We start from the raw sequence: 14659 nt of genomic DNA, 5'->3' as shown, positions 1-14659 counted from the left end.
GTTTGATGCAGTCCAACTGGGATTTCATATGTCCCTAACATTTTTGATTTCCTGGGGGGCCCATTCCTATTCACCCATGTAGCACTGAAGAAAAACCATAAAGAGCATGACAGCTCTGATTCCCACAGTCCTTCCAATCTAGAAAAACCCTAATGATGAAGGAATTAATGGGAAAGGCAAGCAACCACGAAAATAATATCAGGAATGTTTTAAATAGAATTTCTGCATCTCCTGCCATCTAAACTCACTGCTTGAACCTGGGACTTTCAAAGCCTATATACTCACTCAGTCTTTTTCTAAGACAAAGTTTCTAAGTGTCTTTTTTGCTAGTTTTGCACTGCCTGATACTAGCCAAGTTTGTGACAAGTCAATGTGCCTGTACTGCCATTTTTTGATATCGGCTTCGGGGAACAACAGTGAAACAACCTAGAGATAACTGGTCTGTTCTCATGGGTATATGTCATGGGTTAAGATTGGCCCCCCCTGAGAGTTGGGGGCTCAGAGGTGACTGGGTGCCAGGGCAGCATTCCCTGGAGAGCCAGTCACCACTCGTCTTGTTCGTTTCTGCTAAAAATCATATATATACAACACCAGAAGCTGTTGGCAGTTTTTCTATTGGTGTCTGTTGTGTGTAGGTGTAGAAGGCCAGGGGGTGGCTGGGCTCCTTCTTCCCCCCTCTGGGGGGGAGAGGGGAGCCCTGCGGCCCCCCCAACTCTGCCTAGGCCAGAGTTAGAGACAGCATTGAAGTGAGTGTTTGTGAGGGATGTGACTCACAAACAACTGGTAAGCGGGAGAGAGAGAGAGAGGCAGGCCTTGCAGCTAGGCCCTCTTCTTCCCCCCCCTTTGCAGCCAGGCTGCAGAAGGGGGCTGTTTTTCCCTCTCGCTGTTTAGTGGGAGTGGATGCAAGGCTCAGCACTGAAGCAAAGCCAAGTGGATGGGCTGATAACAAAACAGCTCGAAGCCAGGGAAAGGAATCCCAGGCAAAATTGGAGACGGGCCAAAGGGCTCGGGAGTTGCCCTGCCGAGGTTTGACCGGGGGCAGCCGAAAACTGACTTAGAGGACGGTACGTTGATAAGCTACACTACAGCAGCCTACACAACGGAGGTATGAGACCAAGAGGGAGAGATCACACAGCAGAAATGACACAGGACAAAGGAGAAAGGACTCAAAGCTACCTTCTTAGACTTCATGAAGAAGAAAGAACTGCAGCAAACAGCTGAAGGTTGGTAGGTAGTGTTCAGAGGCCCCGAACACTCCCATGAGAGAGAGACTGGTTACTTATCAGCCTGAAAAGGCTTTTTCCTGGATTAAAGTTAAAAGGAGAAGCTTCAAAGGGACTGATAGAAGTGTAATGATATATATATAGCTGCTTTTAGTTTGTACAGTATATTTATTTGCGTAAATAAATGTAAATACTTTCCCCTTCCCCTATAGAAGCCTCTGACCTGAAAGTTTTCTCTTCAGTGTTGGGATAAATTGTGAGAAGGAGTGAGAAAGCCTGCAAATTGGATTTTAGATTTCTAATGTGGTTCAAACTGCCACAGTATAATAATTTTTTTTAATGTTTAATGGAATTTTCAAACATTTTTTTCACCTTTATTGGGTGAAGAATGAGATTCTTATTTTAACTCAGTTCTACAGCAAGTTAAAAACACTGGAATAAAATTTCTGTCAAACTCCCCCCCCCAAAAAAAATGAAGGCTTGTGACTATCCTTATTAAAAGAAAACTGAGCAAAAGAAGGATAGATAAAATAAATTGTAAAAAAAGAGAGGAGAAAAATCCTCTGCCTAAAAACATATTTATATTTGAGACTCAAATCAAAGATGCCTTTAGTTGGCTTTAAAATGAGTTTATAAGCCAACTTTGGATTCTCCTCTGTTCTCTCCTCCACCCAAACAATGATGTTCTTTGAAACAAGAATATTTGTTTCAGCTTTCAAAACTCTGTATCATAACAGGCTGCTTCACTTGCATGAGATAAATATTTTTTCCTTTCCTCTAAAAGTGCCCAGGCAGACATGATGAACTCCATCTTCTGTGGAAAAATGCTCCTCAGAAGTTAACATACAGTTTCTGATTTCCATATGCCTACACACAGGAAGAGACTCTGGCCCCAGAACATCCTTTTCCAGGATATCACGTTCCTCCATCACTAAGGTGAGATACTGGTTTTAGGGCTGGATTTATGTTTCAGTGGAAGGAGAGAACTCACCATTCTGGACATGCTGTTTCTCTTCTCCCACTGTGTGATGAGAGTCTGTTCCCTTATCTGTCCTAGGTATGTTTTTCCCTTGAGAGGCTTTGTGTTTGTTCATGCCCCTTTGCTGAGTCTCATTTACAGAATTTTTACTGCAATCTGTGCTTTTGCTTTCCCTAGGATTTGGTTCTTTGCTGTTCTCTGTATTTGTTGCTGTGGTATCTTCAGCTGGCTTCTCATCCTTTTCGCTTTCCTTTTCATCTGTTCCCTGATAGGCATTTTCCTCTGCTTCTTTCTTAGTTTTTTCTTCTGCATCTTCAGCAAAGAGAGAAGCAAAACAAGGAAAGAAATCGCAACTATCAGTCAATTTGACAACTCACATCTAAATCTACTTCAGTATTTCACATACAAACATCTTTTACTTAAAAAAAAGTAGGAAATGACCTGACAACAGAAAAAGAGCACAGGAGAACATTTAACAAAGTATTCTGAAAACAATATCCCAGGCTGGCCCAAATGTATATTATGTGTGTGTCCTTTTTTTACCATATAAAGTTCACCTTTGAAAAAGTGGTTCCACAAAATTCTTAAAAGGCAAAAAGAGATATTAGCTACTGAAGGCTCTAGGGGTGCCAAAGCTATTTTCATTTTTGACACACAAGAGTCAAACAGCATTTAGTCTCACATTGTACTAGCTAACTCTAAGCCCATAAAGTCTTGGTTCTTTGATATCTACTTTTTCTCCCTCTTGTTCCAGGTTGCTTCCAATGCCAGTTTCTTTATCTCTTCCCTTCCACTTAGAGTTATCCTTTCTTTATGGGTCCATCCTTTCCTGGCAGACTAATACATTGCTACTAGTGCTTGCCATGCCATCCTCAAAAGTTTTACAGTCAATCACAAATATACAAAGGTATAAATTCAAAAGTGAATGTTGAACAACAGCAGCACCTCAAAATAATGTCATTCGATTAAAAGAAAAAAATCACAAAGAAGCCGTTTTCCTCCATCCAAGATACTACTCTTGTTCTCGTCCAAACATTAGGTACTTATGTAACACTTACTTGTAAGACAGGTTGCAAATTACTTTTGCTTCAGGTATAGAGACCACTACATTTCTAGCCCAGATCAGGTACAGCACTCCCCAACAGACTCAGCTGCAAGGGCTTTGTTTGGCTTCCTACATCCCACTGAAAAGCAGAACACAACCGCAGTCCCTCAAGACAGCCCTCAAACTAATAAACCTGACTGGGTGTGCACAAACTCTGGGCAGAGAATCCATAATTTTCTTCCCCTTTTGCATGATCAATAGAGACTTAATCTGCAAAAGCAGATGAGTAGCTCAGCAGACACTCAGTTTGGAACCTGTGAGCTTATGCAGCTTCAGATCATAACTGTATCTATACTGAGTCTAGCACAGAGATGTAACCAACCTATTATTGGGTTGAGAATATTCAGGCCTACTCCTTATGACCCCATCAAGAAGTGATTTTAATCATGATAAGAATCCACAGATGTATCTCTTGTTTTCTGAGAGACTACATAAGCTGTCAAACAGAGGAGAAGATCCTATAAAACGCTGAGTGAAGTCTACCTCAGTCCTAGGGAAATATTCTTGACATGTATAAGGAAGATGTTTTGTTCCTTACAGGAGCAGGATCTTGGCCAGTATGTAAAAATTACATTGTCAAATACTTCTTATGAGTGAATCAGAACCAGTTTTAAGAAAAATGTACCAATGGGGTACAAAAGTGTAAAGCTGTCCTTATAAGAAATGCCAATGTGCATTTCCCTTGTCAGCAGCTACATACAGTAAACTAATTTTTAAATTAATAAATTATGGTTCACACAAAAACATAATTCGATTAGTCTTCCTCACTCCACTAATCATTCCTGAAATCTGTGCTAGTTAAGCTATACATATTGATATTTTTTCTGGAGTCTCATAGATTTCACAGAATATTCTGAGTTGGAAGGGACCCACAAAGATCATCAAGTCCAACTCTTCAGTGAATGGGCTGTACAGGGATCAAACCCATGACCCTGGTGTTATTAGCACCATGTTCTAACCAACTGAGCTAATCTCAGAGTACCACTGCATACAGAAGGATTCCTCTCATTTGAGGATCTGAAAAAAGTTATGTTTTGCACCTGAGTCGCAGGAGAGAAATTTGTCTCAGGAGACTACAATACCATTGGATGAGCGCCTCTTGTCAAAAACAGTGTTAGAAAATACTTTATCTAAATAGTGCTTTGCACATCAGGGTGTTTGTTTTGTAGCTATTTAATGATGATTAAATTTAAATAGCTATTTGTAGCTATTTAATGATGATCTTTTAAGTAAAAAAGATCAGTAATAAACCCACTTATTTTGCCTACACAGTATGAGAAATTTTCTATAAATACCACACTTAGGATAAAAACTGCTCACTGAGGCTTCTAGGAACAATGCCATTACCAACGGGAATAGAGCATTGTACAAATAATTTAATAATAATATTAGCTACAAAAGTAACAATAATAGATTCCTTCCCTTCTGATCCCCAACTGCTATTTGCTGTCAACTAACAGGTAATGTTGTATTCTCTTAGTAGTAACTGTTTTCATTGGCAGTGCATAATGACAATGGTTTGGCAAGGGTCTGCAACTTCAGAACCTGCTGAGTGGCAGGCCTTGCTGCATAAGACTAAGGCCAAGGCAGATGGACCCAGAGTGAAGAAAATTGCTGCAAGTCAGGAGCAAGACAGCAGCTGAGCAAAAGATATTGATGAAAGTGCTCTGGAGTCCAAGAACATAGAAAGGTATGCTGAGCCATATGTTTCTATAACTCTTCCAGGATTAAAAAAATATGTATATTTGTACTGCTAAACACACCCAGAAACATTAAAATCAAACTGTTTCCATTTACATGAAATAAAACAACTCCATTAAAATAGGGTTTGAGTAATAACCGTTCCGATCACAGAATAAATTGCATCCCAGTTTCATAAGGAAAAAAAACCAGTTGAAACATTCCTCCTTTTTTGGTTCCAAAATCACCTGAGGGGTCAAGGAGACCTTGGGCAATCATCCAGCCCCTGGAGGTAAGGGGTAGTTATAACTAAATCGTTCTCAAAAGATGGCTCTCATTATTTCCAAAAGAACTCCAATAACAGAGATTTGCTAATGTCTAACTTATTAGACATTATAATAACATTTATAATAACCTGACAATTTTTTTCTCCTCTTAACAGCCCAGGGTATTTGAATAAAAAAATAGTTCCCTTATTTTTCAGCTGAAGTAGTCTTCAAAAAAATGCTTTCAGCTATACACCTATAATGCTTTCAGCTATAGACAAGTTATCATAATTTGCATTGCTGTACTCTGCATTGTCTACAATTGGTCCATATGTTTCCTGAACAGCAGTGGCCAAAACTAGGCACAGCAGGGCTTTGAGGGCCTTGTTACTGCTGGAAAGATAAGAAGAATGCCAGAGGAGTCTCACTAAAGTGTGTTGGGTTTTTTTTTTTTTTAGTGTGTGTGTTTGGGTTGGGTCAGGTTTGGGTTTTTTTCAGTGGTGGGGGGATGTTGGTTGTGATTTTTTTTCAATTGCATCAGAGTATTGAACCCTGGTCAACATTTAACCAACACAACGCTCATATTCTTCTGAAATATTTACAGTCTCTCCCAGATTGATGACATCACAAGCATTTGCAGCATAGCTTCCAATTAATTTTCCAAGTTATCACCAGAAATATGAAACCAGTTATGAATTCAGAATATTCTGTCCTTCTCCCCTGAAATATTATCCATGCCTCTTTCAACCTTAACAATGAACTACTGATAATCTATATCTACAAATACTGTTCCAGTTATTTTTGCACCACCCTGAGTCTGATTCATGGCTTTAGGGGAACTCCCTCACAACTTTTCTCCGTCCCGTTGTCCATATCTTCTTCATTAGGTACACTTACATAAGAAATATAAGGTACTCTTAAGAAGTGTATAAGACACCCTTAAGAAGAGTATAAGGTACTCTTAAGAAGAGCATATAAGGCAAGTATAAGGCACAGACGAGTCACAATATTCCTATCCTTCTGAATACAGTGTAGGTTGTTGAACTCAAAAAGCAGATTCTCTCGAACTAACAGTGCTTACTTGGAGAAAAATTTGATTGAAGAAGAACTTGAAGAAGAAGAGGTCAAAAGAATTTTTATTCTTTTGCTAAGAAGCTTGGCTGTTACCTTTGGTGGCTTGCGCTTTCCATTTCTCCCTGTTCTGCTGCACCACCTCAGTCCAGGTGGCTTTAAAACATTTGAAGTCCACAGTGAGTATGGAGCAGTTAAGTGAGGCACTTCCTTCGGACCCAGTGCTCTTGACACTTGATCTTTTAACTTCGGAGGGACTAATGTTATTTAGGCTGGGGCACAATATCACAAAACACAGAAGAAATCAGTATCCTGTACACCCAAATACAACTATGAAGAAATAACAGCTGTAAGTCACCCAGGAAAAATTAAGCTTGAATCCCTTATCTTTCGCTTCTCTCCTGTCCCACCCCAGGCCAATCAATGTTAAAGCAAAGAGCACAACCAAGCCATTGCTAGAAATAAAAGGCATCTTTTCTCTGACTATTTTTTGGTATCCATGGTCACTATGAAATAGAATCAGTCAAAGTGCTGTCACTACTTTTGTTGTACATCTCCACTCCCTAAATATTATTGGAGAGTAAGACAATTCTAGAAATAAAATATGTCAGAGGAGGAGTCTCCTAAAATTCACTGAGGTACAGGACAGGAAATCCACCTCTGTCCAGGACTTGGTGACCTCAGATGAGGCTGAAATCAGGCACTCGTTTCGGTTACAGATCCTACAGTTGTCTTTCAAGGATGCATGCTTCATTGTGCACATTTTAATAAAGGCAACAAGGTTACCGACAAAGAAAGATATAAGTGCCTGTTCTTTGTTCACCCAAGAGTAAAGAAGTCACCTGGGAGAGGGAACCCTGAGGGTAGCCCTACTTTAGGGAGCACTAGCCATGAGGCATTTGAATCCCAAAACGTGCCCTGTCAATAAACTACTAAAAGAGCGGTATCTCTATAATACAGTTTGAATGGGCCAAGACTTCTACACCTGAACTCCAGGTGAATTCTGGTGGTTCTTCACACATTTGCATAACAATACTGTCACAAGAGTGTGCTTATACTTTCCAGTCATCATTTTTGTTTCAATCCCATTTATACTTCTAGATGTGAAGAAATGAGGGCCTTCCAATGACTCTATTTACCTTCTCTCTGACATTAGTGACTGAGAGAGCACTGAAGTGTACCTGATTGCATGGCTACAACCATTTGTGCTCACTGCCTTTGGAGGTATGACTCAGGTTCATGCCACCCTACCTCTTTGCCCTCCCCCAGGCACAAAGACACCTCACAAGATGAGCTGTAGTGTTGGCAATGCGGATATGGGTCTTTAAGCCACATGGAAAACATATACTGTAGGGGAGGAAAACAGAGGAGTTGAGTGCAATAGCAGCACGTGCAGAGTGAAGGGGAAGGTGCAAGGTTATTCACCTGGAGCGCCTGAATCCGGACATGCCAGAGTGGGAAGCTTCATTGATGAGTGGAGTCACAATCTTCTCTGTCATGTCAGTCAGCACAGTAAAAGTGGGTTCCACAATGAAATCAATGAAACCTGAGCAGAAACACAAGGAGAGCCAGGCAGGCAAGAGGAGGATTTATGCAGAGTCCCTGCTTCAGTGAATACAGAAAACCACACTGTAGATGACAGTGTAAAATATTATACTTGAAAGAGAGATAGGCAAATAATAAAAAGAGGAAATTGAGTTATATATTAATCCCTGGCCCAAGAGCCTGGATACAGTATACAATAAAAGATACCTACTTAAATACGGGCAAGAAACTGTGGTAAATCATGACATCAAAAGATTCATCAAGATTTGTTTTATATGAGGAGTAGTGTGATATTGAAGTCAAATTTCTAGCAGATTTGGATAAACTCCGGTTTCAAAGAAGAATTCTTTAAAAGCAGAAAATAAATATAACCGTAATAATACCAGTAAGTTTTGCTGGTGTGGAGTTACACAAGAACGTCCTTTACTGCGCGTCAGCATTCACGTTGCTGTGAATACTCTCTCCTCAGTGCTTGGTCAGCTTTTTCTTGTTGATAAGAAAACAGATTTAGATGCTTTCCCCACATTTTTAAAATAAGTAAAGGAAAAAATAAAGGGCCAAATAATTTCTACTTCATCATACAGCTTGACAGAGATGAATATGGCTCTGATCTGAATGTTGGGAGAGCAGACTTAAGGGTCTTGTGGCCATAAGCTCATGAGATGGATGAAAATCCAAGTTGCATGGACAAAATGTGAGAGTGAGGAGCTTACAGTACCTTACACGTTTTCCTAAATTCCTTTACCACTTCAGTTAGCAAATTTCTTAGTGTTGCAGGTAGCCAAGAAAACAATGATGTCCTTAATCTCTCATAAGGCACATTGGGATCCAGGTTACAATTACTGTTGTCAGATGTTTTTTGGTAACGTTATTACTGTTACAAATCCCTACTGTTACAATTTTCAGAGATTTGTTAATTATCAAGTATTAATTATTCCTTAATAATATTGTAGTTTCTCTGACTTGATCATTATATGTTTCTACAGCACTGGTGATTCTAGGTGATAACAGAACAACAAAAGAAGAAGAGACCACATTGTTCAGGCACCTGAATTCACAGATGCTTTGATCCACATCCCAAGTGCAAAGCAGTTGAGCATCCTTCTAGTTCAATTTCCCTTCCCTGATTTTTGCTAAATTTCTAAAAGAATGGATTATTAAGTGTATTTTCATGCCTGGTCAAATTAAAAATGTTACTTTTAAGTAACATTCTGTAAATCTGGAGAAAATACACATTCGGTCATATCCAAAAATCTGAATACTGTGCCTCCATAACACTGAGTCAGTCTTATCTACTCAAATTTAGGAAAAAAAGAACTCCCAGGTAGTTAATCAAAAATGTATGTAGCATAAAGCCTGAATAGGAAACTGTATGCTAGATGACAACTCAGATAATCCCAGGAAGCTTTATACAATTTTTTAAAGCACTGGAAATTTTACTGACTGAGAACAGTGTTAAGTGTGCCACAGGAATCCTAAGGATAATAAGAACTTGATTTACATATATTTGTGTGTCTGTCTCAATACATCTCTATTCCCCTTCAAAAACTTATTTACCTCTTAGTGAACAAAGAAACCCAAGCCATGGTACCTTGTTATTCTGCTCAGCAAGTAATACCACTGCCATTTGCTCCATCACCACTAGCAACCCTAAGAGATTCAAATCTCTGATACCAGACACATGACTACATCACTAACTTCAGCAGCAAGGTGTTGGGATTTGTTTCCTCAGATAGTCAACAACTGCACACAAACACAATCTAGCTGTGTTTAAGAAACAGGTTTTCCCTGCAAGAAGTCTTGCAACTCATCAACAAAGATGAGCAGAGGTGGCACAGGTAAACAAACTCAAATACCTAAGAGAACTTTTCTTTGATAAGTGAAATTTTTCCCTCTATTCCCTACAACATGAATAAGTTTTTCAACTATGTTACCTTAAAATGGAGATCATAATAAAATTTAAATATGCTGACTCAGTATGCTAATTAAAACCCTGACTATCAAATAATGAACCTGAGCTTTAAACCTATTAATGCTAATGACCATTTTATCATCCTTTATCTCCTTCAATAGAATGAGCATGATAAACATTTCTGCATCTCAGTGACTAAGATGATTTTACCAATTAATGCTGCATACTGAGGGTGAATTCCAGGCATATGACTAGCGTTCATTCATTCCACCTCCAAACATCATCATCATGGCTAGGTTTCACAAATGAAGATTTGGGAAGGGCTCTATCCACGTTTGTTGCAAGTGCGTTGGTGGCTGAAAAGGCCAATACAAGATAGACATGTCCGGTTGCAAAAGGCACAGCAGAAAGACTCCTTAGGTGGTATATTCCGCAAGGTACGATTCTTTCTGCGCTGCCTTTTCTCCTCAAGGGTGATCCTGCGTGCGTTCTCAAAAGCATCAGCAGCGTTGTAGATGGTGTGTCTCCAGGTCTCCCGATTGGAGGTCAGAGTAGACCAGTTATGGTGATCAATATGGCCAAGGCTGAGATGTTGTTTCAGGGAGTCCTTGTATCTTCTCTTCGGGGCTCCTCTCTTGCGGCAGCCAGTAGCAAGTTCACCATAAAGCAAGATCTTAGGGAGGCGGTGGTCCTTCATCCTTGAAACGTGCCCTGCCCAGTGCAGCTGTGTTCTCAGCAACATGACCTCAATACTTGTGATTGCTGCTTGTTCAAAAACAGATGTATTGGTCACATAATCTGACCAGTGGATGTTTAGGATTGAACGGAGACAGCGTTGATGGAAGTGTTCTAGGAGCTGCAGGTGGTGGCGGTAGATGACCCATGATTCAGATCCGTATAAGAGTAGACAGCACTATGGCTCTGTAAACACTGATCTTTGTACTTTTCTTCAGATGTTTGTTTCACCAAACTCTTTTATGAAGCTTTCCGAAAGCACTTTGCCAACCTGTTGTCTATCTCTCTGTCAATCTTACCATCCGAGGAGATGAGGCTACCAAGGTAATTAAACTGCTGGACTGATTTGAGTTCTGATTGGCCAATGGTGATGTGGGGATGATGGGGGACTTCCTGAGGTGCAGGTTGATGGAGAACTTCGGTCTTCTTTAAGCTGACTTCCAGACCAAAGAGCTCAGCAGCATCTGCAAAGCAGGATGTTAAATGCTGCAGAGCTGTTTCTGTGTGGGCGACAAGGGTGGCATCATCAGCATAAAGCAGCTCCTGGACAAGATGGTTTAAGGTCTTAGTGTGGTCCTTCAGTCGCCTTAGGTTGAATAGGCTTCCATCAGTATGATATGGAATGTAGATACTGTCCTGATCCTTGAGGTCTGCTGTGGCCCTTTGGAGCATCATGCTCAAAAAGACTGTGAATAGGGTAGGAGCGAGAACGCAGCCTTGTTTCACACCACTCTTTATTAGAAAGGGCTCGGAAAGTGTGTTGCCATATCTGACTTGGCCGTGCTGATCCTTGTGGAGTGAGATGATCATTTTGAGGAACTTGGGGGGATAACCTAAAAGTTCCAAAATCTGCCACAGACCTCTTCTGCTCACAGTATCGAAAGCCTTAGTGAGGTCGACAAAGGTTGCATAAAGACCTTTGTTCTGTTCCCTACACTTCTCTTGCACTTGTACCTGCAAACATCGACATAATAAAAAAAAAACCAAACCAACCAAACAAACAAACAAAAACAAACAAACAACAAAAAAACCTGGGTAGAGAACAGTTTCCCTAAAGGCTAACATTAAAAAAAAAAAAAAAAAATCTGCAGCATGCACTCATCAGCCTCTATCCAATGTTTTCTGAAGGTGTAATTTTCTTTTTTGCTAATCAAAGGACAAAAATAAAGGCATGCTGCTACTTTTATCAGCTGCAAAAGTGGACAATGACAACAAAGGCTGATCTTCAGTGAAACAAGCTTCCTAGAGTTTAAGCAGAGAAACTCCTGATATTCTTGTTGGGAAATACAAAAGTCTTAGTCTGGTTCTCTTTGCAGTTTGTTTCTCTCCCTCGCTCTGATAAGCAGCTTGACTTCTGGACACAAATCTCTCCCATCTTCACTATGGTACAAAAATATTTGCCATAAGAAAAAGGATGATAAATTGGTCATTATCATTAACATTAATAGGTTTTCAAAATAAAGTTCATAAAGTGATATTCAGGTTTTTTTATTTATCAGTTTAAACTCTGAACAAGTTTTCATAAACTGAAGCAACATGAGGGACACGTTCTTTCTTTTGAGGAATTTTTTTCTGTTAGATTCCTTAATTTCATGTAAAAAGGCCATATTGCCAAAATCTTTTGTGAAAATTTTTTATAATGAAAACGTGTGTCCACTGTTGTTGCATCTACAGTGATCCTACAGCAGCAAACCAGTAACTACAAACAAGTCGAGCCATCAGAGCAGGATTTCTAGGCTCTGTTCTTGACAGAACTAAAATCATAATTTTATTTCACAAAGGACAGAGTTTTTTAATTTATGAGAACTGATGGCTGCTTGATGCAGATGACAGAATCATAGAATCACAGAATCACTAAGTTTGAAAAGGACCTTTAAGATCGTAAAATCCAATCATATAATAGCACAATCTGGAATTCAGCAAGAATTTACTTCTGAAAATAAATGTTCAAAGTACTATCACAGGGAAAAATTTGTTAAGACTATTAATCAGGTAAAGAAACAAATGGAAAAAGAATCTACTCTACAACTTTGAAAGTCTTATCTCAGTGGATAGCTAGAAAACAAAGGAGGTTTCAATTTAACAAGGGGTATGTTAGAGAAAGAGACTGTCGATATGTGCAGCAGACTGAGAAATGAGCATTTTATAATGTTAGAAGGCAAGATTTATAAAGAGTAGACTACTAATGTCAATGGATTACTAAACCCCTTGCACAAATCAAATATAATGACAAATAGTATATGACTAAATAAGGTTGCCTTTGCCTACTGATAAGTGCCTCTTTTATAAGGTGGAATTGTATTAGTGATGGTTTAATTCAACATTAATTTTATGGTGGTTTGACACAAAGGGCATCAGAACATTCTTGGCTCTCCTTGTCCTTCTGAGCAAAGGAATACAAAAGGAGAGAACCAGAAAAACTAGCATCCAAGCACACACAACCCTATGTAGAGAGACCCTGTGAGAGGCACAACTCCTCTTCCCTGTAAGGAGTAAGGAACATATCTGAAAGGGATGTGAAAGAGAAGCCTTTACATGCTCTTTCCTTCACATCGACCAGAGAGAGAGAGTTTATCTTCTCTCACAGCACAGCAATAGGTGTAATGTGCCCAGAAGTCTTCAACATGAATTTTAGCTGAGACTGCAGCATTTCAAGTTTGTTGCTGCTTTCCTCCACTGAGCTGCTGGCAGAACAACCCACAGTTGTATTGTGGGTTATTGTTGCACAGGAGTAAATACTACAAGTCTGGTAACCAGGCCAGGCTTGTATAGGGCTTTTCAAGTTCAGATTCCTAGCTGAACTGTCTAAACTTCCAAAGCCAGAAAAATCTGGGATGATGTCCCCCAGAGAATGGCTTGCCTACCAGGAAAAATGAAATAATTTTAAACAGAAATGGTTCTTAGCCAAAGATACGAATCTGCATTTTCCTAGGTTTGGGGATATCTTTGTCTTGTTCTTCGAGAGAAATTTCATGGTTCAAATATTTTGTTTGTTTTCCTTCAATACATTCTCTGTCTTTCTCAATTCCCTCAATTTTAGTATCCATGTTATCTTTCTTTTGCTATTCTATTAAACTACCTATTCTCCAGTTGAGATTAGAACATGTTTCTCTATCTAGTTCACTTGCTTCCTAGATACAAAAATCCACCCAAAAATCCACCTTTTCCCTTGTCCTTTCTTTGCTCCAAGCCCCCTCAACAGTTTTACTTCACTTAGCCCCTCTTATTCTCTCACCAAATGCCAGGCTTGTTGCCTCATCCTTCCCCTAATTTTTCATTCAGTAACTGAAGGAAAGGTAGAGAAAGTGCTGTTAGTGCGTTTGTAAAAAGATCTCTTTTCTGAAAGGGTGGCACAGAAAAATATTTGCTACTTGCATGGCTTCAGTGAAAAATAATAGTTGGTTTAAAGTATTGGGAGGAAAGGATTGGAGGCATAAATTGAAAAACACACAGTATTTTTGCACAGGTCATCAAAGGGACTGACATTACATTTTCATATACACCAATGACACTCATATCACATGATGTTGCCATGTGCACCCATTCTTCACAGCTCAGAAAACTATGGAATAAGTCTCATGATCAGGCACTGTAGCTATCTCTGCAGACACATCAGAGGTAACTTGGTGAATGTATGGAACCATTACCATACACGTAAAGGCTCCCCAGCTTTGAATGGTTAATCTGGGAAAAATAATGCTATTGTACTACATTTTTTCTCTTTAACATAGTTCCAAATGATGAGAGATCACTATGATCTTAGCCCTATAGGAAAGAGTAAGTTTTGCTTTTAAGATGCTGCTTCACATGCACCAAAAGGGACATACCTATTTGAGACTGAGCAACCATAGTAGATTTGCGATCACACAGGGGAGAGAAGGGCAACCCTAGTTCTGCTTCTTTGTCACCCTAGAGAAAAAAAATTGAGATGAAATTAGAAAAGGACAAGACACATTGCACTTCTATATCTTACTTCACAACCGTAAAAGCCTCTCATTTTACTTTCTTTAATTAAACTTTGATTTTATTTGCATTTTTTGTTTGTTTATTTTTAACACAAATTGTGGATAATTTGAGTCTTTCAGATAAGGAATTCATAGGCTATGGCTGGCCAGATGCAGATTATTGATTTTTTCCAAAGAC

The 14659-nt window shown here is 39.4% G+C and overlaps 1 protein-coding gene across 6 annotated transcripts in view; it reads right to left on the bottom strand.

The window, feature by feature from the left end:
- LOC103755376 (calcium/calmodulin-dependent 3',5'-cyclic nucleotide phosphodiesterase 1C) overlaps positions 1-14659 on the bottom strand; it is a 190300-nt gene that overhangs the window by 38188 nt on the left and 137453 nt on the right. For 3 of the 6 annotated variants that reach the window (XM_018075442.2, XM_018075444.2, XM_018075448.2), the window contains 4 exons: positions 14344-14425; positions 7750-7870; positions 6421-6596; positions 2215-2514 (listed from right to left, as the gene is read on the bottom strand). In XM_018075442.2, coding sequence (XP_017930931.1) covers positions 2215-2514; positions 6421-6596; positions 7750-7870; positions 14344-14425 — 679 coding nt within the window. The remainder of the gene's footprint in view (positions 1-2214; positions 2515-6420; positions 6597-7749; positions 7871-14343; positions 14426-14659) is intronic. The other 3 variants (XM_018075443.2, XM_018075445.2, XM_018075447.2) reach the window with 2 other exon arrangements.

Source organism: Manacus vitellinus, unplaced genomic scaffold (genome assembly GCF_001715985.3).
Source record: "Manacus vitellinus isolate BGI_N305 unplaced genomic scaffold, ASM171598v3 scaffold_3_pilon, whole genome shotgun sequence".
Classification (NCBI taxonomy): domain Eukaryota; kingdom Metazoa; phylum Chordata; class Aves; order Passeriformes; family Pipridae; genus Manacus; species Manacus vitellinus.
The sequence above is the reverse complement of the archived record's forward strand: the minus strand, read 5'-3'. Positions and strand labels throughout refer to the sequence as shown.